Here is a 27,214-nt window from a genome sequence, read left to right as displayed (position 1 = left end):
CTTTCTATCACCCGCTGGAGATAGGCGCCGCCAAATTGAACAGCCTGTCAAAACGCTGAAAAGTAGCCATATTGAACAGCCTGTCAGGCAGTTGACAGATAAGATAACACACTTTGTCATCATTCACAATGCTTTAAATATTCTGCTGCTATTGAGAAACCAAAGCTGATAATACACCAACGAATCTCGATAAAAAAAATGGTTACGGAATAGCAGTATCGTTACATTTCACGAATCGCTAATATAGCGTTTGCGAATGTCGTTATTAAAGTTAGTGAATTCTACTTATGTTCACCAACCTATAATTATTCCAACAACTCGGAATGTCGAGTATAGTAAATTTTAAGATTAATATGTAGGTAGGGCTTTCAAGGCAGCACTCGGGGAAAAGACAAATATCAGTTTTTGTCGAGGTGTGAAGAACTGCGAATAGCCGCCTTTTAGTCCCGGTCCACCGAGAGATCATCAATGTTATTCAAACAGAATCCATAAATTAGTTTCCCAGCTCTTACCAATATAATGACGCAATCAGATAAAATTTATCACTCACATAAGAGGACGAACGCTGTGTAACAAGCGTATATGGCATTGTCAAATTTCATTGAGCTACGCCATCAATTCCGAAAGGAAATACCCAGGGGCGTAGCGACGGGGGTTTTGGGGGTTTAAACCCCTCCCCTTGCCTCAGGATCTTTTAATTTTTTAGGTCGATACAATTCTAATATTTGATGTTTTTATGTCCATGTTAACAGATTTCTTTATAATTCTGCTACGTATTTACTTTATTGATGATATTATATTTTAAATATGCAAGCATATTTATGTACGAAGTGAACACTTATATATTTTAATCATATTCTGTTTCATAATAATTCTGCAATTTATTAAATATACAAATGTACATGTTAACTTATACTATAATTTCATAAAGAAGTTTCCTTGTAAATTTGCCTAACGAACATCTACATACATATCAGAGAACAGCATAAATCGAAGACAACAACGTTCGATTACATTCGGCAGCATGATCGTGTTCAATGATCCAACTTGCTTAAACGAACATAATCGGCATTGATTTAAAATCAACCAACTTATTGCATGCGTGAATATAGTCAATTCAGGCGTTTGCTCGTTTGCCTCAACAGCGATTACATTCATCGGAATGAAAAGGCAAATATTTTTAACATTTAAATAATTTTAAATTTACAGCATTTTTTTGAAGTACACGTTTCCTATTTTGAAATATAATGCAAATTTGACATTATTTTCCACATGGAAAACACATTATTATAATGTAATATCTACATTTTTTTTTCATGCTAAAAACACATTTCAAAAATGTAAAATTCAAATTATTTGATAAATGAAAAAAAAAATGTGTTTTTCACATTTTAAAATGTAAAAAACACATTAGTGTTTTTTACGTGTAGATATGACTTTTTTAAATTAAATTTTTTTCTATTCGATCAGTTTCTTTCTTTTGAATTTTATATACGTATACGTTAGATCCTATGCATGAGGCTCAAGAAGCATGAATACTACTTATTCCTGAAGGAGGTACTTCGGTTTTTTTTTTTATCAATTTATCTATGATTAATATTACAGGAATGCGATTCTGTGGTTTTTCCTAATGTTCACATGTTGTTGAAAATCTTGTGTACGCTTCCAGTAACAACGGCAACGAACGAGACATCCTTTTCAACTCTTAGGCTGATTAAAAACTATTTGGGAAACACGATGAGTGAAAATCGATTTAATGGCTGTGCATCACTAAGCATCAACCGTGATCAAATTGTTACGGTTGATGAAGTTTTAGATGAAATGGCAAAGAAAAGCCGAAGCATGCGCTTGAGTTTTTAATGTAACCTTTTTCATATCATATTCTAAATACACGTACTTTAATGTTAAAGCTAAAGACAACATTTTTTAATTTATTTAACTGAAAAAAAAAAATTTTTTTTCAATGCCACCCCAAGGCAATTTTCTGGCTACACCCCTGGAAGGACTCATTCGAAACTAAACGATGTTTCAGGCAATTTCATCATACGATTCCTTTTTGGCCGAGCCATAATGAAGTTTTGCACATAGATGCTTTCAACGCAATCTTGTCTGAGCCATACATGAATTACGGACTTGGTAATCGAAGTTTATTCCACCTTGCATATTCACATACAAAACACTGTTACACACATTCTCACTATACAAGAAAAATACTTGCTATCATATTTTGTGTCCTATTCACTTGTTAAACTGCAGCTTTTACTGGGAAAAATGTTAGAAAAGTGGCAACAAGTACGAAAAATAATTTTACTTGCAAAGTGTGAAACCATCCTTAGCCAAAGCAAAAGTCGAATTCTTCTTCTTTGCTTGCAACAAAATTTGGAAGTATCCTACTTTTTCATGTCAGATGGCGCCAGAGTCGCTCATCCTGCCGTTCTCCATAAAAATGCGTGCAATCTAATCATAATGCATATGATTGCGTTAAACGCATCTATGTGAAAAACTGCTTACGGCACGGGGTTTTTAACTTGATGATAGAAAAGATAATTCACTGTACTCACCCCATACTGACGCGGCATGTCTCCTTATGTCGCCAGAACATCATCCACACGGTCAGGCCGGAATACTTCTCGTAAAGGAGAGAAACGAAATACTGAAGGAACAGTTTATATTGAATAATCAATTGATTGATTAGACCTCGTCATCCAGGTGTAGGAGGAATCATCTTCTACAGCACAAAGAAGAAATCCGGTACACAGAAATTCAGCAGTTTGAACCAAAAATGAATAAAATCTACAAAGAGACGGCAAAGACATATGCCGATAAATGCATGTCGAACGCCGTTCTCAGTGCTCAATAACCGCAACAAGCAGTTGAAGAAGAAATTAGACTTCCTAAGCAGATGCGCATCACTCCGGCACAACTTCGATCTCTAAAAGGTTAAATTCCTACTTATCCAGAATTAACCCCGTAACCCCATCATACGAAATGTATGTACTAAACGTAATGTGTCTCTGCATGACGCCAACCATCTTTTGAATTGCAATGTAGAATCAACGTCTTTAACGGTGTAAGTCATCGCAAGAGAGAGATATAACTGGCGTAACTTGCTAAGCAGTGGCAAAGTCTCCTACGTTCTTGAACGCCAACTAATGGTGATAATGATGAATAATACGCATGTGAAGAACAAACCGCTCTGGCATCAACTTCGTCATCATCACCATCATGGCTAACGCCATGTGGGAGCTCCAACGGAGGTCATGTCTTGCTCCCCTGCCTCTCTCAACTTAGTGGAAGTCTTCCCTTTGCTTCTTCCCAGCTGAAGTCTCGATTGAAATACTTTCTTGGCTATAGAGTTTTTGTCCATTCGCATAACATGACCTAGCCAACGAAGCCTAAAAATAACAGATTCATTATGATCAAACCCTGTGAAAACCCAGGACTCGAGAAAACGGTCAAAATTACACTAGTAAACGTGTTGACTAAGTGACTGAGAGGCTCGAAGCAATGTAACAAAAACAACAACATCTGGCCTTAAATACCTCAAAGCATTTATAGTCCGCTAAAGCTTTCGGTTCTACATGTTTTCGTGTATAAATTCACAAATACATTCATACAGCATGATCCGCTATATACTTAGACATTCGACGAAAATTGTCTTTCCTTGTTACTTTACAACGCATTAAATCCTTTGTTGCCTTCATTTAAAATGTAACAATAAGACCGATAGACATAACAGAACAGTAGTTGCATTTAATGAAACTAAAAAAATAAAATTAAGTTGTGCAGCGAACAAATTTTAGATGTTTTAATGCCTCCGTTAGCCTCTATTCGAGTAATTGTGTGGTAAGAAATATTTACACTTCTCACATCCATTATAAAAATGTTTTCAGTAAAAAATACCACAAAAAAAGAACGATTACTCGAAGCAAGAGTTACAGGAAGTGTGAGCGTGTTTTTCTTTTTGCTTCCGTGAAGCTGGAGGTGTGCAAAAACAGTTAAGACCATAACCGGCATTAAGTTAACTTATAAAATATAGACATAAATGTGGAAAATACTCTAATTTACTCACCCACGTTACATACACAAATATATGCGTCTATATTAATGCACTTACTTATATATGGAAACCCAGTGGAAAAAGGAAGGAGTAAAAAGGGACTTAAGACGACATTCGTGAAGGCATTGCATCGCAGCCTTCCAGAAAGCAATTTATAGAAAGAGTTGGTATTTATGTATGTGTAAAGCATATTATTTTAATCCGTAGTGGAGCTATGCTCAAGCAGGTTACTTAAAATCATAGTTGGGGGTAGTGCACTAAGTTTTCATTGCATTACACCTTGATTAGCATTACACTATACACACTAGAAAAGTTTGAGTGCGCACTATTTCTTTATCACTATAGTGATAATGCTGCCTTTCTTCTTTAGGACTAAACAAATTTATTGCAGTTATTTTATTTTTTCACTACTACTCAGCTGAGTGAAAAACAAAAAATTTTTTCACTACCACTATAGTTAGACTGATATTTTTTGCATTACCACTCCACTATGTGTGAAGGCTGATGTATTAACGCACTACCCCCATCTCTGTTTAAAATTGAGGTGTTGATTGCACATCCTGAGGATTTGTTCACCAGCACATTACCAAAGATAGAGCTGAACGAGTTTTCTTATGGATGTTGGACAAATTGTATAAATATGTGTGTTCGTAGATGTGGGTACTGCGGCCGGCCAAAGATTATAGTTATAACGCGCAACGCTAATTAACCATAAAAATATATAAAGAAATAATTATGCGATAATTTGCTACGAAGATGGAAACACACACGCACTTATGCTTCTTTAATAAACCAACTGAAGCCAGTAGAGAAAACGTAAGAGAGGAGGTGCCAGGACAATCGGTTGTTGTAGGAAGAAATTAATTATTTGTGATATCCAAATGTACATTAGCTTGGGTCAGTCCTGATTCAAAATAAACGAAGTTGCAGAAAACGACCCCTATTTTTTTCTTGTAAATACCGCCAAAAATTCTTTTTTAATCGGCATAACTTTTTTTTAAATTGTATGGCATTAATTGGGGCCTTGGAAGGCATCTTTCGAATGTCTCTTTCAGCTCTGCAATTGTATGTACAAAGCAAATCTTTTTTATAATTTGTTGCAACGAGAAGCATACTTTAAGGGGCTATAGCTCGTTTCAAAAGATAAACTATGTGGACGAGACTTCAGAGATTCGAAATAGGTATAAAGCTTCTTAAGACTAAATCGATGGAATCAGAATTTTTAAAATCGAATGTCAAGTAACCAAGTTATAATTGAAACAAATCAGTTTCCGCTGTACTTGGAAGGTTAGGTTAGGTTGAAATGGCCGGTTAATAAAGATCTCACATATACTGAATATTTCCATAGTGTTACCAGAACTTGTTTGACGACCAACCTGAAGAACCCCAATCAGGTACAAGGACTTGTATTATAGAATAAATTCGTCCTCTTGGTAATTACTAGAAGTTTTATAGGACCCAGCTTAATTGCTGTCTCGGGACCTGGCAACTCTGCCATCCCTAATACTTGACCTCAACCCGTGCTCAACCGTTATTTCCTGCAGCTCGCACTTCCTGCACCTGCTGCTCTAACTTATAAGAATGTGTTGCCAGAAGGCAGTGTCTAACAAGCGTGCCCATCGCGAGTCCTCTCTCTTCATAGATATGAGCTATTTTGTAAGGCTAATATCGTAGGCGTTTCTCCCGAATGTATTCTCATTTCAGCGAAGTTTGCAGCCTTCATCGCCAACTAATCGGTCTTTTCGTTACCTTCTATCCTTTTATGACCGCGAACCCAGTAAAGATGTATGGTCCGGCCTGAGCGAAGTTTTTCCAATGTTTCTTTGCATTTTGGAACACTTCTTTATGAAATACTGTGCGAGATTATTGCCTCAATCCCCGCCTGACTGCAGCTTAAGCACGCTTGCTCCAGAATTGCTGCTGCTTTCTTCGCGGCTATTATTTCCGTCTGAAAGACGCTGCAGTAATCAGGCAGCCTGTAGGATCTACTTATCTCTGGATAGACACAGTAAACAGCAGACCAGACCCCTTCCATTAAATTAGAACCATCCGTATACACATGTGGATGACGTACCCGACTCACACGTTTGGGGTTGCGGGTTCAAAGCCCACTGCAAGCAAGCATTTTTTATATTTATTATCTCTTTTTTATTTTATAAATTATTATTTTAATGGACTGTATGTTATTTTACTTAGAGAGAGGTCACTATGTACCTGTTACACCTTGTATTTATTCATTGGGGGCGAGCACTGGGGGCTCCAAGGTATTGGCTGCGGGATGAGCCACCTTGTTTTGCTTTGAAAAACCCCCCTTTGGGATAAAAAATTTAAACTATGTCTTTAGAATATATCACTAACAAGTTGAGAATTACAAGCACACTCAACGGCTAATGAAACACACGAAAGAAAAAAAGTCATAGTTTAAGTCGCTTAAACAGTATGTTCTGCCATTTCTGCACCCTGCCACTAACCTTCCGCCTCAATTGTGGCCTCAAGACCTCTTTCGAAACTCAGGCGCGGGACCATATATTCCGTTTGCCCGATATAAGATGGCGCCGTACTGCTATGGAGGTCTTAAGCCTTGTTGCAGTTGCTAACGCAAAGTTTTTTGGTCATTAGATGTGCAGGCGGGATGTGCAGAATGGCGCACAATGCTGCTGTCGGGGTAGTTTTAGGGCTCTACTTGGACGGTTAAAAAATATAAATTTAAATAAATCTTGTTCCATAATTCGCTCAACATAACATTCAAATGTAGGTGCGGCCCTCTGCAAATTATTTTTTTGGCCCACTCTAATGTTCATACATCGTCCCACTCCCAGTAAAGTCCCTGCACAACCTAGCGTAATATAATTCAAGAATAGCTACACAAATGTCTGACAGATGAAAAACGAGAAGAGCTCGGCAATACCATTAAACGCAGCGCTTAGCACTTCTATACCCATTAAATGAACTCGTTGGTTTGAGATTTTAATTATTGCACTTTGCCTTTACATTGCATTTTTTTGCATTTTAAGGAAATATAATGGTGAAAATTGAAAAGCAAAAACATTGTCAATTTATGTTTCTTTTCGGAGTGTTGTCGAAATAAAAGGCCTTTATCGGATACACTGCTGATACACTCATTCATGCCAATAAAGCCTCATTTTTTTAAGCTTGGGGAAATGCCCAAAGTGTTTTTCGTTTATTGTAAACAGCTTATCAGATAAAAAAACAAAATATAAAGATAGAGCGTAATTACCGAGCCTAGGTTAGCAATTACTTAAAGTCCATCTAGATTGTAAACTTCGCAGTAAAGAAGATATTAATCGTCTATAAACTGCGCCCTTGCTTTATTATTTTATTACTGATAAGCTGCTTACAGAAGCTATTGTTGTTTAAGCACGTGTTTTCTGAGAGAAGAGCCTAAAACTTTTGTATAAGCTTTCCATTACCCCTTTCGTTCATTTTTTCGGTGCTCCGAACTACATGGGAAGTTTGTATCTTAAAACCATGTCTCCGTGCGTTATTCTGTGGACTTTTCAGTGATAGGTATTCTGATTCTGAAATAAGTTTAAAACTTTAGGTATAGCTTGATTCTAAGTGTCCTACGTATTTTCTTATTATTTTGGCCTGTTTGCCACCTAGCGGACCTTTACCCGCTTTTGCTGCATTGTATCAGTGCTCTTAACTATGTGGCAAGAATCTTAAACACTTATCGAAAAATTCCCATTCCCCTTCCGTACGACTTTTCTAAATATCTCGGTCCGCCCGCCTCTTAGCAGAACTTTTTGTGATAGGTAAAATTTCAAGCCTGCAGCTTTCAAGGGAGTTAAGTATGAGCTTTAAATTATTCTTACCCATGTGCTTTGTCTTGTTTTTAAGATCTATGTGTGAGGTAGCAATTTTGTGGGAAATTTCTTGAAACTTAATAGCTAATTTCCATCTTTCGGAGTTGTTTCGCCTATTAAAAGCATTGCCATTGAGTTTCCAACAACGTGTAAGGTATTAGGTTCGTAACACAATGGAAAAGCTCTCAAAAGTTGATCGCCAAATTCCATCCGATCCGAATCGATGCCGAATCTCGTCAGAAGTTTCTAATTATCTCGGCTCGAGCGCCAACTAGCTGACATTTTTTTGGCAGAAATATACTCGGAGTATTTGCATAATCACTGCCGAGGGGCGACCCCACTTAGAAAAACGTTTTTCTAATTGAGAAAACATGCTTCTAGATTTTTGATATTGCTTTGCCCGGGAATTGAACGCAGGACCTTCGGTTTGGTATACGAAGCTCGTTACCACCACACCACGGTGGCTGCCCTGCCAAATTCAGTGGAAGGTTTTTTCTTGTTATTGGATTCTAGTACAATGCAAAGCTATAATCAACGTTTCAAGCTCACCCGTAAGTTATGTTAAAGAATTCGTAATTTTGTATGAATATTTCAACTATTTCGACACGTGCGCCGCTTAGCGTTCCCCTTTTTGTCACGGTATCCTGATTTAAGTGCATGGATTCAAGTTCATAGCTCAATGAGAAGTTACTTAAAGATACTAAAATATCTCTGTACATACATATATCTCGATCCATGCGACTTTTTCAAGGTCTCGCGAAATTGTTTTCCCCTTCCGTTGCATTGCTATTTCTGAAGTACCAATTTCAAGACTCTAGCACCATAGGAAGTTACTCAAAAAGCGATTGCAAGATTGCCCAATTGTGTAATGAAATTTGTGGGAAAGCATAAAATCGACTTAATATAAAGGAAGTAATATTAAAAGGGTTATCGAATTCAAAATCTATGCGAAAGATTACTGTTTGCTTTAAAGCTTAAAATTCAGAGGCGTACTTCAAAGGAACTAATTACAATATATTCGACACTGTGATACAAACGTTAAAGCTGCTTTCAGTTAAATGTTATTGCGTAATGAAAAATAATGGAGAGAAAAAAATTTCAAATTTCGAATTGTCTAAATTGTATGACCGTTATAACGATTAGCAATATAGGATTATTACATATATGTTTTCGCCAAAATAAAAAAAAATAAATTTTCATTACAAAAATCAATTGAAGTTATTTAATGCTCGAGTAAAAATGCATGTAAAATATAAATATGTTTGTGGGTAATATTCTCAAACAGAAATACACATACGTATGTACATTTGTATGTGTACCTAAATTTAGCAAATATAGGACATTTTTTTTATGTTATCTACATACATTATTTGTAATTTGATTATCATGCCAAATTTTGTTAACACCGATGTGATAACGGTGTTAAATTTCAGTTGTTTACTTTGAAGTCAAAAATTGCCACCCTTTAGCATTCATCTTTTTAAGGTTAAAATAGGAGATTTATTAAATCTTCTCAGTTAAAGCTCTAGGTGGGATATGCATATCTCCACTTAGAGCTTTATTCGAGATTTAGGCATCTGAAACGATTTAACGTTAAATCTTGCAAAATAAATTAAATCTCGAATAATGTATGCATATGGCAACTTTAAAAATGGTTTATCAAAAATGAAAGTTAGAAACTCTATGGTTGGCCCATCTCTACAGCAACAACATACCTTTGTTCAGATTGTCAAAATGTATTTTATGCTATAAGATGATATATAATATGATAATAGATATGCTAATTTTTAAGATGAAATTTCTTAACAGTTAAATCTCTAGGTGGAGATATGCTATTACTTCAGCACTCGTCCTATCTACTTTCTTACCTGCTAAAATCTTACAGCTGTAGGCGAAAACATGGTAGATTGAGGTAATAGATGACCTCAAGACTTCCACGTGACGGCTCTCTAACAAGACCAGGGGGAGTAAAATAAGTTCAGACTGATCTGACTTGTGGACTGATCGGTTGTAGCGGAAGTACTAGGATTCTCTAAAGTCCATCTCTTAATGGTAATTGTTGTGTTGTTGCGCGGCTCGGCCCAAGGGGAACCCATCTACCTCAACTGAAATTCTCCAAAGATTTCCATTGATCATATTCATAATATCCTCAACATAGTATAACAATGAAAGTATACTCGTATATTTAAAATGTCTTTGTCATTTTATTTTGCCTTTGATTAGTTTTTAATTCAGTTTAAATGTGTCTTCTAATATCTTCATAAGTACATTTCATGTGATGTTACAACTTTTTTAAATATTTATGTATATTTGTTTATTATCTAGATTTAGCAATGATCCTATTACGGATATATATATATTTCTTATTATATCTAACAACTTAACAGACAAATACATAATCACCATATTAGTATATGTATGTAAGTATATAAAGGTGTTGGGAAATATTTGGCATAAAGTGAACTTCTAATCCAGCCCTACTAAAAATTCACTTCAAACGAGTTTACTAATTTAAATATAGATAATATTTGAGTATGTTTTAAAAATTTGTATGCAGTATACTACATACATATATACAGATAATTATAATAATTAATTCTAAGCCAAAATCGGCAATGACTTCTAAGAGTAAATTATTCGGACGACTTGATCGTGGAATGTAAGGGGAAGTTCTGGAATGCCCTCCAAGAAATATCTTCCAATTAATATTTCTATTAGGGGCTATTACCGATTTTAGCTGGGTTAATACTATGTTTACCCCCTTGAATATCAGTGGCTGTGTGTGTGTGTAAGTTACATGTGTGTTCATTTTTGTCGTTGCCATATCATCAATAATAATAGATAAGATATTTACAGGTGGTCATAATAATTGCGCTTTAAAAAGTGTTCAGTTCATTGCGCCTAATTGAGTTCATAATCACGTTCAGTTTCGCTATTGGAAGTCTCATCCATATTCTGTGCGATCTTGTCATCTTGAGCCGTTATTTCTTGTTGGTTCTGTTTTCCAAATAAAACTTTAAATGCCCTATCCATAGGATTACTCTCGCCCTCTCCACCAAATTGTTCGGCATGATGCAAAATTTTCGCCGCCTCCTTAATAACTTCTTTAGGTAATGGCGGCTTTGTGCTGTTCTCATTCAACTGATGCTCCATACTCTTACCAAATCGCATAAAATTCTTATCTAATTTCCCAAAACGTATAGAACTCGGTGCAACAGTAGGCCGTGTAGAAGATCGACCAAAACGCATAAAGTTATCAGGTCGACCAAAACGCATAAAATCTCTACTGGGTTCGCTTATATCTTTTGACATTCGCCCGAATCGCATAAAATCTATTTTGGGGTTACGTCCGAAACGTATAAAATCCTCCGTACCTCCACGACCGAAACGCATAAAATCTGATGAGCTTCCGGTATTACGGCCGAAACGTAAGAAATCGTTGGCACCACGTCCAAAGCGCATAAAATCCTCTGAAGGTCGACCAAACCTCATGAAATTATCACCACGTGAATCACGTATTGACTCTTGACTACGTTCAAAGCGGCGCCCCGTATCGCTGTCTTTATCGTACATGTATTTATAATCTAAGCTATTCACTTTGGGAACTTGCTCAAATGCTCGCTTACCAAAACGCATAAAGTCCCCAGAGCTGCGTCCGAAGCGCATGAAATCGGAAGCATCACGCCCGAAACGCATGAAATTCTCGTCGAGCGCTTTACGACGACGCGCTTCCTCTTCATCAAACTTTGGTTTGCGAAATTTAAGAACTATCAGATTCTTTGAATAATCAACATTTAATGAAACAATTGGATAACGAAATTCTACTTCCGTTTGATCGCGTCCGGTTTTAACGAAAGGCAGATCTAGTGGATGTGTGGTAGTGGTGGCGGAGGCGTGATGCTCATTAGACTCGTTTCCATTGAAATCATCGTCCTCTGATTCGGATATCGCATTTAGATTATCATTCGCATTTTCGATAATTTCACTTCGTATTGATGCTTGCATCTGCAAAATGTAAAGAAGGAAGACGAGTAGAGGTCCCATGTTGGTGGAGTTTATATGGCGTACTGGAATGACACACAATTTTAATGAATTAGAAACGATTATGTTTGTTGAAAAAATTAGGATTAGGTATCTTATAATTTAGATATTATCACAATAATCAAGAGCAATCAAAATAGTTCTCAACATCCAGCACAACAACTTCACTCGGCACCGGCTGATTTTACATATTTCAATTGTTATTGTCATTAATATGGCATTCAGATCATCTCCACCAATTTTTTTACAATATCTGAATTACTACTTAAAGAGAGGAGCCACGCCCATTTCTTAAAATTTTGAATTGATATTGCTGCCGACCCAGAGTTTAGTCCAAATACATTATTTGAACGAATTCACTTCATTAATATATAATCTAGATACATGCAAGGTTTCAGCAACTGCTCAAGCCATAACTCAGAAATGGTTGAGACCACGAAAAAATACTTCGGGCTGGACCTGTGTAGAATTTAATGATGTTCAACTGAACTGAGCGCGAAACTCGAGAAAGACATAGGCATTTTGCGACCAGGGTCTCGAACATCTCAAGACATGCATCGTGCATGCGATTTATCATACTTTTAATACCATTAACATAACGTCCAATTAGAAACGATTATTTTTGTCAAACCCTTAAATGGCTGAAGTAGTTTTAATTTTCGTAATTAATAAATTTTGAATACACTTTTTTTCAGTGCCATAATATTTTTGAATAACTTATAGTTGTCAATTTGTTTTTTATGCCGAAGTGGTCATTCATCATATGAAAGTGCCTTTGCTTTGCACTTACATATGAAAATCAAAAACTTCCATGTGAATTTTATTTATATGTGAGGGCATGAGGGAGTGCTTTGAAAACTTTTTTTATTATGATTCAGCGCAAAACAAAAACAAAAGTGCTATAAGTGTATAGGGGTTGTGTAGCCCTGCTCTAGTGCATATGTATGTAAGGGCTACCAAGTACAGACGCTATGCTGTCAAAAATTTTCAACAAAAACCCAAATCAACTGATTCCCCTCTTGATCCGAAATTGATCCAGATATATATCATGATCAGAGCGTTGTTGTTGCACTTGCGTGTTAAATTTTTATTGGTATGTCGATCGGTTTCATTGGAACGCAACTATTGAGTCCAAAAAAAGTCGGTTGTTTACATATCTACATACAAGTGAAATTAATAAAAGAATGTTATAATTAAATAGGATATATTAGGAAAGTCACTAGATGTACACACAAACATGCCAACATACATATGTTAACTTGTATGTATGTATTCTTGCCATTTCTTCAAAAAGTTGCCAAAAAATGTAGTCGTTCCCGAGGCATACTTGTTGCATATGTCATTATTGTTGTGCACACTATGACAATGATGCGAAGAAACATTTTTATGTAGATATGAAAATAATTCCATATTTACATTCAATACTTGTATGAAAGTGCGATCTACATTTATAACATGTATCACATTTGTATTTGTATGTAGACCTGTATCAGACTCCTGTATGTATGTAACTTTAAGATGTTATCTTTGCATTTATAACATTCATAGGTTATGATTTATGAGCTCGTGGCAATGGTGTAAGATCTGATGTGGGCGCTAGGCAAACAATGCCATAGATACATTTGTAAAAGCGACAAGTGAATCTTCTCAGGCATTTTGAGACTTTGTCAAGCTGGCTTTTCCGTTGTCACAAACGCTTATCGCATTGTCGTCACTTATCCTATGCACATGCAGCGCGTGCTTCTACACAGGTAGGGTTGCCTGTGTGTGTTTGTGTGTGGGTTTGTGTATAGTTCCGCTTCGCATAGTTTTCATATCATCACTCTAGCGTTCCACATTTTGTTCAACAATTTGTATATATTAATGTTGCTTATTTACTGTGGCAGTTTGGTGGCATATTTGAAATGAAGAATTATTATTTTATATGGCTTGTATTTTACTTAATATACACATACATACATTGATGTATATGTGTGATAACAATTCGTTGTGTTAGACTGACATTCTGTGGTCTTGACAAAAGCAGTTGATCATTCTTGTCATAATCACATCACATTTCTGTTACCATTTGATGACGACTGCAAGGTGCTAACACATACATGCATACATTGGACCTCATACAGATTCATCTGCGCACTTTTTTAAAGATGTGACACAATATAAGTAAGGTGAGAAAAATTTAAAATTCACTGGGTTAAAACTTTGTATACCAACTAAATGCTACTTTCTATTCCACAAAAAAATATTCGCATATTCGTTGACGCCCATCTATGAAAAAGAAACAATTTATTTAATCCTCCAAATATATGTTTTATTTTACCTTAGAGTCTGAAAAGGATTACACTATATTCAAAAATATAAATGTATACCACTTTATAAGAGTTTCCTGTAGAAAGGCATCGTGACATAGCAATGCCCTTCGCTTTTCCAAAATTATTTGAAGCCCTTGTAACCAATCAGCTCACAAATCTCGAAAAAAAATTGACAAAGAATGACAGAAAATTGCCCAATCTTCTTAACTTCTTGACAGTCGGTAGTGTAATGCCGTAATGTCATCAACGTGAATGTTCAATATTTCCGACACTTATGTCACCCACGTCGTGGATAGATTGTTTTTAATTTGGCGCATAGCTCATTGTTGGAAGGACCATGACCTATTGCCATTATTGTGCAAACAACGACTTAGGAAACAATGGCAACTCCTTCGAAGTACCAGTTATTAGTGCCATTGCCAAAGTGTGGTAAAACCTCAGCGAAGACATACAGTTAAAGTTCCTATACTTGCTTGACTCTGCTGGTAAAGTCCTCTGAAAGCCACCATTTACGCGGTGAAGACAACTAAAATGGTAGCTCAGCACGGCATAAGGGGCCTCGATTGCTAAAGGGGTCATCATGACTTTCGACGTACAGAATGCCTTCAACACCGCTAATTGGGTAAAAATGTTGGACACGCTGGATGTGTATCCTGTTTCCTACAAAGTTACTTTCAAGGTCGGCTACTAGAATGCGCAACATCAGCTGCACGAACAAGCTGAGTCGCGAAGTGGCCAATAGAGTCAAAATTGTGGGCTTTACGGATTATATCGTTGGCGATTACTGCCAAACACAGCATATCCATGCTCCAAGTTCAGTGGATTAAAATACCTCAGCGGTTTGTTCAGAAAGTGACCACTCAAAAAGTGGTCAGCAGCAGTGTTTGCTGAAAGCTCCCATCGAGAACAATGTTATATATATCGGTACATCCCTGCCCTGAAACGCTGTCTGCAACGACCGCACCTAGAAGGGGATTTCTACCTTATCCATGTTTAAAATGAACTCGGATATTTTAAGAAATATCTTAACGGGTTTAAACGCTAAGAATACTAATACTAACATATGCGACTATGATGAAGGGGAAGCAGTAGAGGATGTATACCTATTAATGTAGATGGGACGATTACACCTCCAGCATAATCATAGAGCAGGAACAATTAAATGGTTAAGAGCGCGACAAAGTCTCTTCCGCAGTACCGCCGACCAGGAAACTAAAAGGGAACCAAAAAGTGTATTGGAAACAAAACATTTAGGGGATAAGGTTCCTCCAGTTGTCGAAAGATTGACTGCGGAGTGAAGACGCGGTAACTCAATATATGTGACCCGGTCAATGAAAAGGTGGCTTATGACTCAAAATAGAAATTGCGAGAAACAGCTGTTAAAGATAAACAATGTACTTTTTCAGGAAGTTTGTGCCGTTGTTTTTTTTTTTTTTTGTTTTTTTTGAGTCATAAGCCACCTTTTCATAGACCGGGTCACATATAGTGATTGCAGAGGTACGTATTGGAGTCAAGGCCTATTCACGCCGTGCCACTAGCAATTCAGAGTAATATACACTCGGAAAAAACTAAAAGAAAATATAAAATTTTACATTAAACATAAAAAAATATGAGAAAATAACAAAAATTTACCTTGAATACAAGAAGGAGTGGATGATTTGAGTTTATAATCGGAACTTAGAGAAGTGAAGGCCCGTATTAAGAAAAGTAATAGCGAAAATGTTTGGAAATGTTTCGTCCCCTTTTGTATTACAATTCCGGTAAGACAATATTTATACTACGCACATAAAGCAGAGTGATGGGTCTGTTCATTTAGAATCTGGAGACATAGCGACATTTCATCAAGTTATTCTGTTAGTAACGCGCTATCATAGTTGTGTAGATATGAACGATCATTCCCTACACGTTTCGAAGCCTAGCTCGGACTGGTCATCAAACCCACGCGTACTCCGTCCATAGTTTAATACTAATAAATGAAATTAAGAGATGCAAATTTTTGAAATTAACAATATGTGATCATTTCAAGTAAGTCCATCGTTAGAAAATGTTTACATGTGCACTTTCAATATTTTTTGTATGAACAATGTACTAATTTACAGAATAACCATTGCTAAATGAAAAACACAAAAACTTCGCACCATTCACTTTTTAGTCATGGCAACGTTGCAAACACCGTGAAATGCTAATTAACAATGTGATACAATTTATCTGATAACTTCATAGCTGGGGGTAGTGCACTTACTGAGTTTCTATTTTGCGTTATAATGTTTATCCACTCGCCAAGTTTTATCACATTAGCAACATATGTTAAGGCACTTTTTTCGATATCGAAAAAATAAATGCGCTTATTATCTAATTTCACCCATATTCAAAACCATTTTATTCTGAGTTCAGATAAGCCCGTGTGCAAAATTTGCTGAAGATATCTAAACATCCATGCGAAACTTCAATGGATTTTTGATTTACGGCTTTCAAAACTTTTAAATTGTCTTCTCCGTCTAAATGGTGACTGTGCCACGTCCATTTCCTAAAATTTTACTACATTTTTCTTCTTGTTTTTTTAATTACAAGCAATATATCAAGTTTCATAGCTTTACTGGTCTTTGGTACTGAATAATCGCAAATTTAAAATTTTTAAAAAATTTTCGAAATCGAAAAAGTGAGCATGTTCTCTTTTTCTTGGTCCAGATAAACCAGTACACCAAATTACGTAAAGTTCTCTAAAATTTTGCTCAAGTTATCGTGTTAACGGATAGACGGACGAAGAAACGGACGAAGAAACGGGCGGACTTGGCTTAATCAAAATATGTTTTGATGCTGATAACTTTGATATACGGAAATTTGTATCTATCTCGATTCTTTTGTGTCATTACGTGCAACCTTTATTCAATCAAAGATAATTTATTGAAAGAATTTTCAGTTTAGCCGCCACTATTATTGGGTGAGGCTGCTATTTTGCGGCTCACCACTCAACTTGTTAGTGCAAGCTGCTGCATTAATGCCCTACCCCCAACTCTGAATTATTTAATAAATGCGTCATGGAGCTGATGTATGCAAATATTTACGTATATAAACACTCGTAATATTTTCACCTATTTGTGGTCATAAACAATAACCACCTAAGTAGACTTAAAAATGTATGGCTTGCATCTGCATAACAACTTGGTTGACATGATTCTTTTATGAGCTCATAAAAACGAAGTGAGATCGAAGCTTTTCACAGAAATATATAATTTGGTCATCAAAATTCCGTGAAAGTGTATGCAAGTCACATCTTTCCTAATTCAACTTAGATGGTTACCGCTTCTTGTCACAGAGATTAATAAGTAAACATAAACCTAATTGGTATCATTATAATCGAAAATGCATCAACAATGTCTGACTTTAATACAATTTGCTTATGAGGGGCTGCAGTTAGCTCTAGGCAAGTGCTATGAGCAGTGATTTTTATAGCGCCAAAATAAAGGCGCATTAAAAGTTACCGTTACCGTGAGTACTTAGCATAAATGATGGATAGGTGACGAGCAGCATAAATAAGACACTTTAAAGCAAATATTTCAAATCGAGGCTCGTTTTTTAAAGACCATTTTGAATGTTAGGCTCTTTGGTTATCGCAAAAGTTTATTTAAGCCTCTGTCTCATGAAAGGCTAGAACTGCTGCTTTTATGGAAGCCTGTACTTTGTTTTGAGCTGTTGTTGGTACGTTTTTCGAGTTTTTTTTATTATATCATATGTCATTTACACACTCAAAAAACATTAAAAAAAATCAGGAAAACAGCTTTTAAAATTTAAAAAAAATGGGATTGATTTTTCGCCATAGAAATCCTTCCATCAATCGTACAACAATTTTCTCAAAAATTTACATTTTTTTCTTTGGTTATTGGAAAAATGTCTTAAGAATAGATACATTTGCATTTAAATAAAATAATAAAAAAAAAATGTTTAAGTTAAACGGTTTTATTGAAAACAATACTTACATTAAATAATAATGATACTAAAAGCTAGAAAATAATTAGGTAGGTCCTAGGTACTAGTCATCGCACTCCTCATTAATTTAGGGCGTTGATCAGACAGTTAAATAAAAGCGTTGGGCCCGTGAAATTTCTAAAAATGTGAGGCGTAGCATAACCTTATTAAGGTTCAGTTGGTCCTACTTATGACTATCAATAGAAATTTGACGCGTCCAACGCTTTTATTTAATTGTCTGATCAACGCCATAGATTGATGAGGAGTGCGGTGACTAGTACCTAGGACCTACCTAATTATTTTCTATCTTTTAGTATCATTATTATTTAATGTAAGTATTGTTTTCAATAAAACCGTTTAACTTAAACATTTTTTTTTAATAATTTTATTTTCAAGTTTTTAGTTCTCAATACATAATCTTTCCAAAGATTTTACTCGACTCGGGCGTCACGTATGCTTGTCCCTCCTCGAACACCAAAGTATTTTGATGTCACTTCTACCGTACTGTATGTAATAGTTGTTCCAAATATGAGCCAAATCGGACCACAAATACAATTTTTTTTAATATTTCGATCTATGCGCCACCTATCGGAGTTTTTTTTTTTTTTAATATTGTATTGTCATCGGGTTCTGAACTATATTCAAAGTTTTAATTTTGTAGCTTATCGGGAAGTTAATTAAATTTTAATTACAAAATTCGTAAACAACGGCCGGCCGGCTACACAGAGACAAGCTAAATAAAACCGCTTAAAAATAAAATTAAATATGCAACTGTCATGGCAGTTGATTTCAAGTCGGGGTCCTCAATTTCACGTCGATTGCTCTAACCACTGAGCTATCTCGCACATGTAAATATTGTGAGAAATATTCCATCTTCTTGATTGAAAACATTTCCGAACAATTTTCCATCAAATTTATTAGAAATTCTTACTCATTACCTTGACATTTTCCTCAATTTAAAGAAATATTTTTTAGGAAATCGCGGGTTTGAATAGAGCTCAAGGCCTAACAATAATTATTTTATCATTATTATTGTTATGATAAATTTTTTCTTAATTGAAAAAATTATTAAATTAGAATAGAAGAAAGAAAAAATTTAGACAACTGCCAAAGCTCGTAGTATAGATCCATTTCGGGAATTGCTAAATTCCTTCATCGGCAACGTTTAGGCGCCGCTGCTATAACCATTCAGCCATCACAGCGGTTTTGTGTATGTCGTCATTGTTACTATTTCGATTCTGGTTCTGGCCAATTGATATTCACAGCACTGCGACATCTGTTGCAGAATGGATGTGAAAATTGGACCTGTTTGATGTCAATGATGCCATAGTGTCATATTTTATTGACACTTTTTCCCGTGCTCGGGGATGTATTAACAATTTTTGTTGTTATATCGGCCTACTGATTTGTAAGATCGTGGGTTTGAATCGAGCTCAAGGCCTAACAATAATTATTTTATCATTATTATTGTTATGATAAATGTTTTCTTAATTGAAAAAATCATTACATTAGAATGGAAATAATTTCCGTCAGGCCTCGAGCTCGATTCAAACTCGCGATCTTACAAATCAGTAGGCCGATATAACAACAAAAATTTTTTAGGAAATGTTTTTCTCATTTTAAGTAAGTCTTTGAGTGTAAGGGTTTTTGTGAAAAACGGTTAAAGCTACTTTAAAAATTGTCTTTTTAGCCCAAAATCGCGCCAGTCACTTCTATTTCTTTGCCATCTCGTCCTTCCAAAGGAGAAGGATCTCCTTCTTTCTCTACTTTTGTAGGCAGAAGAATACCTTCTTGTCCGGAGCATCATCTTTCATTCGCACAACGCGTGGCCGCTGCTTTTCATTTCGCTTAGTTCACACAGCTCTCATTAAACTTTCCTCGGTACTCGCCGTCGCCAGCACGAGGATATTCTTAAATCTTTGAAAGAACTTTTTGAATGCTCTCAAAACCGTTTCATCTGATGCTGGTGGACTGGTGCGATGAGTGACTTGTAAAGCTTGATTTGCGTTTGGCGAAAGAAAACTTTCTTTTTCAATTCCCTACTAAGTGAAAGTAGTATTTGTTTACAATGGGCTTTCTCAGCAAACAAGGTTGTTTGTGTTAATCCTGTTTCGCAGTTATATGGTCAATTGACCTGATGACAGCATTAAATGGTCATACGGTCAATTGACTTAGTGCCCTTTTCCAATTTGATATAATGGCCATTTAAGAAACTTCAACTCAACCTGACGACCACTTTGAACAAAAACCATAACCATGTGGTGTCAGTAATTCCTTTTTCTTAGATCTGGCAACTTTTACACTTAAATATTTCGCACCAATTTTACCGGTCTCCACTAATCGCTACTTAATTTGACTGAACAAAAATATAGTAGTGCAAGAACGAAACAAAATAATGGACCTTTTGGCGTCTTTCATTACATATGGATAAAATTTAATTGACCTTGTAGTAATTTGAAGTGGTTATAAACGCAATTGACGTTCTGGCCGTCATATTTTCGTTCTAACAAGAACTCACTACGGACTTAAGCCCGACCGCCTGTCACTGAACTTCCCGCAAGGTAATAGCTCTAGGTCTTCGCAATTTAGCCTTCCTGATTCTGCCTTTTCTATTAAATAAAGTCGTGGACACTGAACTGCCCGCCAATGGGACCAAGGACGCGTTCTTCTCGACTTTTATAGCGAAGATTGCGCTCGAATATGCTTCCTAGGCTTTCATAGAAAACGTCTCTATTGTCCTCAGCTGCCGTCGGGCATGAGGAATGACATGTTGAAGAACCTTGCTTTTATGCGGATACTGACGACGCGTTCGTCTTTATATTTTACACAGTAGTCCTCATTAAGAAAGGAGTACCTCATTATCTGGGGCTCTTTCCCACACAGCATTTAGATGATAAATTTTTGAACTTTCCTTCATATCAATACAATTTTATTTCTCCTTGCGAATAAATACTGAGTTTTCATACAGTTGAACAAAATAAATAATAAAATAAGATTACTTTTAATGATCAAAAACTGAAAATCATTTTTCGATCACTTTTTGAAATCATTTTCGAATAACTTTGATGAATAAATTTTAAGATTTTATAAAAATGAACATAGAGAATAATAAAACTTGTCATCAAAAATCAATAACTGAGAACAATTTTTCAATCACAATTTGGAATCATTTTTGAATTTACTTTCTTTACCTTCGGTGATCAAAAATTTAAAATCATTTTTCAATCATCTTTCTTAATCTTTGCAGACTACCTTTCTTGAATAAATGATGAATTTTTTACTTGTTAAAACTATACTTCTCATTGAAAATCTGATGTTTTGTCATTAGCTCAAATTTTTTCAATCATAAAATCCAAAAAAATTACAAATATACAAAACATATTCAAGACTAAAAGTAATATAAATGCTGCTCCTTACTTAAGATGTCTTCTAGCATTTCTCTAGATGCGGCTTTCCAGAAAAGACATACTGGATGGAACCGATGTACGGAAGTTGTAAGCTGTTTGAACCGCTGGTAAGTTAAGCTTGATTGACACGCCTGGACCCAGCTTCAACATCCTCCATGAGCTATGATTGTCAAAAACATCAAGTTATATTTAAAGAATGATGTGAGACATAGTAAAATCGTGATTTTTAAAGTGACGTCGTTACCATGATCTAAGATGATGTTGGATGTTGTAGTCGTGTGTGTGTACAACGGTCAAGTTAATTACTACCTGCGGTTCAAAAAGCTTACTTCCGAGCTTCCGGATGCTTTCACCCCTGATGAAATATGATTTTTAATAGTCTTTAGTTATGTATTAAATATGATGGAAAAATGAATCACAATCGTATTCACAAATGATTCCAAACCATCATTTAATATGATTGAAAAATGTTCTTAAATGTGATCAAAAAATAACTGTGAAAAGTAATCAAATATTATTCCAAATGAAGTAAAGTACAATCTTCCAGTAATATCAAGTATGATAAAAAGATGAATAAAAAGTGTTTCGAAATATGAATGATAAATTATTATTCAAGAATAATCACATTTAAGGTACACTTTTCTCCCGACGAAACATTGATTTTCGAATAAAAAATACTTTTAAATTTGAACGTTTTCAATCATCTGGGGGTATTATATTTGAATAATTGTTGATAAAAATTTTCACAAAATGCTGACTGGGTTGTTAATTTTTATTGTAGTTTGAATTTGCGTGGCGGATCCCAAGCACAACATGTGCTTAATAAAAAAATAAGGGCTCCCATTGGAACACATTTATTCGCTTATGTCAGACTGATCTTGTTATGTCTACGGGCATCTTCAGTTTGCTCTTTACCAAACAGATGCCCTACCCTTGCCCAGGTGAATGGCTTTCTCCATTTAAGTACTTGAACTTCTACTAGTCCCCATTAATTATGAACATAATACCAACAAATTTCGACCGTGGCACAAGTATTAAGGAATTTACTACGGATATGTTTTATCACAATTGTCTTAGCGATTAGTACGGCATGAATTTGTCAAAATAGTACAGTTAATAACAGGCATTTTTTTAAGTTTTCTTTTTTTTTTGTTTGTTTTGTTTTTAAGTTGAAATAACTAAGCTTTGCAACAAATTCGACACCTCCCAAACACAAATATTCATAGCGTTTTATGATTGCCAATGGATGAGGCTATTTTATTAGCGTGACATTAAAATAAATTTGTAGAAACGTATTTTTTGTTTGTTTTTGTTTTTGTATTTTTTTTATCATTTTCTAAGTCTGAATACCAGTTTCTTTTTTACATTTCTCTCAGCTTTAATAATTTTCACAATTTACACCTGCCTGCATTTTGTTAGGGCCAATGGTTGAATGAAAGTCAACTAAACCGCAAACATACATATATACATTAATATATACATACATAAATATTTATTAAAAACATGGCCTACTTTAAATATTCAAACTTATGCAATTACATTCATTCAAAACCAATTACATTCATTCAAAACTGCGGTAAATGTCTTCAAAAAGTTTTGACACGTTTCAACGTTTAATGAACTTACTTTGTATGTAAATTTTTGACGTGATATTAACCTTTTGAGAAAGCCCTGCTTTGTAACTAAACACAATCAGCTTTATCATATATATGTATATATGTATATATTACCTTCTTATTTGCGTACTCAGTAAAAACGCGGGAGATCATGCAACCTGTCTTAAGGCAATTCTCTGCTAGAATTGGAATTTTGGAACTAATACAGAACCCGATAACAATCTCTGCAGCGAATATGAGAACAGTCACACTAAGCGACAATTTCGCATTACAGTTTACTGGTGCCAATCGGATGCAGAGCGAGACAATTAGTAGCTAAACTTGTACCATCAGCGCCTGACATATATAAAATATCTACTATATCATAACAACCTACAAGTGAACTAACGGATTTAAAGGGTCGGTAAAGGGGGGCAATTACCACTTCGTGGAGCATCACAATGTTTAAAGCATCAGTTGTAAGTACAGCGAGAGAATAGAGCTAATACCGTCTCTCAATGAGGGGAAAATTAGTTTGGAATAAGGTCAATTTTGGGAACAATTTTTATGATATTTTCGTTGGTCCACTGATTTCACTGCACTTCAATTAAAATTGGTTCAAGTCCCGGTCAAAGCAACATCCAAAATTCAGAAAAAATTCTCGTGATTTGGTAAACACTTCGAGTGTATTTCTGCTAAGAAAAGCTTCTTAGTGAAAGGTCATCGGCCCTGCCGCGGCCGCTTGGAGTCGGCTTAAAATATGCAGATCCCATCACTCCAATTTGTGGGAAATAATAAAAAAGGAGCCGATGCAAATTGGAAGAGAAGCGCGGCCTAAAGCACCTCGAAGGTCAATCGCGCAAAGAATTTTTATTTACTTATTTAAATACAAAAAGAACGCTGTCGACGGTGCCACATAAAAGTCAAACTACAAAAAGAAGGGTATACGTACCCTATCGTGAGTTGAAGAGATGTCTTTTCACAAAAAAAGTAGAAGAAAAGGGCTCCAGTGGAATTACTTGAGCTACAAGCCGACGCCTAAAAATTTGGTAACACCACGGAGGGAAAACGAAAACACAGACCAGTATACCGATATGCAGACGATGGAATCAATGTTCCCCCATCCGACTATGACGAGGTACGAAAAGAAATTTTCAGCTTAACAACAACAAGGTCGCAATATGGTACTTGGCGGCTAAACTCTAGGTGTACTTTTCCAAATTCGCAAGAAAGAAGAGAGCTTTCGCCAACAATTCGAAATCAGCCTTCTTAAGCTCGATGTAAACGCATGATGGCCGCCCGCAACAGTTATACGTAGTGAGTCTGAAATCTCACTGCTACGTTAAATCGTCAATTCGAAGATTGCTCTCAAAGGGCAGGTGTGAGAGTTGCCTGGATTAATATCAGCAGCCTACTTCATGATCAGCTTCTCCACGAAAAAATTTCTTTATACCACAGCATGAATTTTGTTCAACGCAAAGAGTTGTGTGCGTGTGTCGGCTGCCACGGACCGTCTTATACTGATGCGTAACTTTCCACCGAACAGGACGTGATCAATTTGGTTCCGTGTAAGCCTGATGATTCTTTCTATGCTAGCGCCTAGTACTACTGGTGACCATATTTCGACGTGCAGCGGAACCATTCACCAAGGGTGAAACCAAAAACACTAGTCCTGCCCATATTGGCGTTAAAGTTGCCAAGCACTATTTTGATATCAAGAGGGGGGCAGTCATCGTATATATTTTGTGGTTTGTCATAAAAGGATTCTTAGCGGTTCAGCTGTGCATCTCCTGCATCTGGTGTGTACTCGCAAATAACTATTATATTGAAAAACTTCGCTTTTATGCGTACTTTATCGTTAAGTTTCTTTCACACAACAAAACCAACACCATGCTTCTATGTCCGCTTCCCTCTGCATGGTCACTGCGGTACAAATCTCTAGGCCCTGTTATAGCTTACCCGTCGCTATGACGCTATGTCTGAATTTGATTTTCCCGCAAACACATGTAACACCTTGCAAATTTACTTGAGTAATATCACCAGATCAGTCAGAAATGGGAATGACTCCCACAAGCCGTTCGAATATAAACAAGGCAACTCCCGCGAAACCTTTTACCTAATAATGGAGACAATAATACTTTTAGTTTAGTTTCTACAATGTGACTGCAAGTTCAAATGGCCTTCATGAAAATCAAAACATTCTTCTCTTGCGGAATTATAAATTGAAGTAAAGTTTTAAAGCTTCACACAAATAACGGTTTATAATTTGTAAACAATAAAACTCAACAACAAACTAACCTAACTAAGACTAATTAAAATTTACCTCTACAATGCTGGTAACAAATAAACAAATAAACTTGCGCCAAACCGAGCAAAACAGGGCGTCAAAAGTCTTCAACCCAAGTTTGAAGTAAAAATACGCGGCACCAAAAATCACTCAATCATTTTGATTTTAAAATAAAGTAAGTTTTTGCACTTTAAATCAAGTTTAAACTTGTCAGCAACAACGTTTCCGCTTTTCACTTGAATTAAATTGATGCGTTCCGTTTGGTTAATTGATGCCACAAACAAATACAAATAAAAAAAGAAAAATGTTGAACTTTTTGCTTTGAAATATTTTTAGATCTATCAGTTGTTTACCGCGATTGGCCGTTTTTATCCGTTTTCCTTGGCACTTGTTGCCGGTGAAAAGTGTTAGAGACGTATGTGGTTTGTCTTAGCCTCGCATCCTGTTTTATATCTGTGGCAGTAGCGCAAAGTGTCTTAAGAACACACTCACGAATATATTATGCTTAGCTTTCATACAAATACACACGCACACACATGGATACATTATCCATGCAACACGCCTGTCATATAAGAATTGTAACGGTACAACTAGCAATTTGAGAAGACAAATGAAGTACACACGGAAATACACACGCACGCATATACTTACACACATACTTACATATGTACGTCTGCATCACAATATTTATCAATGAAAGTCGCGCTCAACGAAAGTAACATAGTATTAGCATGCAATAACTCAGTTCCTTCAAATATCTCTGAATGTGTGCGTGGGCTCGTGTATGTGTGTGTGTGTGTGTGTCGGCAAATGCGCAGCATCGCTTGACAAACGTAAATGAATTGCGATGACTTACATTTGTATTGGTGTGCCTGTTGAATAGGCGCGCACCGGAAACCAAATGTGAAAATGTTGCAGCAACATGCAATGTTGCTTGGCTCTTATTAGCCTTACCAACACATGCAAAAGAATGTGGTCAGCTTCATTTAGACCGACATTGTAAAGTCCTGGAAATAGTTGAAAGCTAACAAATAATGACCTAGAAGACATGCATTGAGTAGAATGGTAAGTAAATAAGCATGGATTGGAGATATACGCTGCCGCCGCTGAAATGTAACTCTATCTAACCGTTCAAAAGTTATTTAAAAAAGCAGGCGCTTTCAATAGCAGTTCAACATAGAAACGGAATTTGCATAACCGATTTCACCGAATTATTAAAACAATACACTAAAATAAAAGTTATACATATAATGAACTTAAATACTCACCTTGCATGTTTTTTTCAGAAAATGAATAAGAAGCCGTTTACACACAAAGAGTTTTGTTGCTGATTATCGGCAACTTCTCTCTTGGAGTGCGCATCATATATAAACACGGCGACTCTTTCTAAGCAGCAATTTGACATTTTATTCCAATTCTTTCCAAAAATTTGCTTTATTTATTGAAAATTTAAAAAATTATTGTGAAGTGTTAAAAATTTCATTAAATAGAAGATGAAAAAAAGAATATTTACAAAACAAAAATTTGACAACATAAGAAAGACAGCACAAAGCACGTCGCTAAGCACAAGAAAATCGGTGCCCGTCCGCTCCTCCTCTTCAAGTAACGAGTTTTAGCAACAAAAAATTTGTATGTAAACAGCGACAAAGAACAATGAATTCAAATAAAATTACTCAAGTAGAACATGTTTTAAAAGTGCTCTCAAATTAGTTATTAAGA

At 35.8% G+C, this 27,214-nt stretch overlaps 1 protein-coding gene across 1 annotated transcript; it reads right to left on the bottom strand.

Annotated features, from left to right (window-relative positions):
* Positions 1-10,139: 10,139 nt before the first annotated feature.
* On the bottom strand, positions 10,140-25,896 carry FMRFa (FMRFamide). Its single transcript, XM_067778337.1, has 2 exons — positions 25,532-25,896; positions 10,140-11,954 (listed from the first exon to the last, which is right to left on the bottom strand). Exon 2 carries the CDS (start codon positions 11,929-11,931, stop codon positions 10,789-10,791), a length of 1,143 nt encoding a protein of 380 aa, XP_067634438.1. The 5' UTR covers positions 11,932-11,954; positions 25,532-25,896; the 3' UTR covers positions 10,140-10,788.
* Positions 25,897-27,214: the final 1,318 nt, after the last annotated feature.

The sequence above is a fragment of the Eurosta solidaginis genome, chromosome 3 (genome assembly GCF_040869045.1).
Source record: "Eurosta solidaginis isolate ZX-2024a chromosome 3, ASM4086904v1, whole genome shotgun sequence".
In the NCBI taxonomy this organism is placed as follows: Eukaryota; Metazoa; Arthropoda; class Insecta; order Diptera; family Tephritidae; genus Eurosta; species Eurosta solidaginis.
Note: the sequence above shows the minus strand (reverse complement) of the source record. Positions and strands in the feature narration are given on the sequence as shown.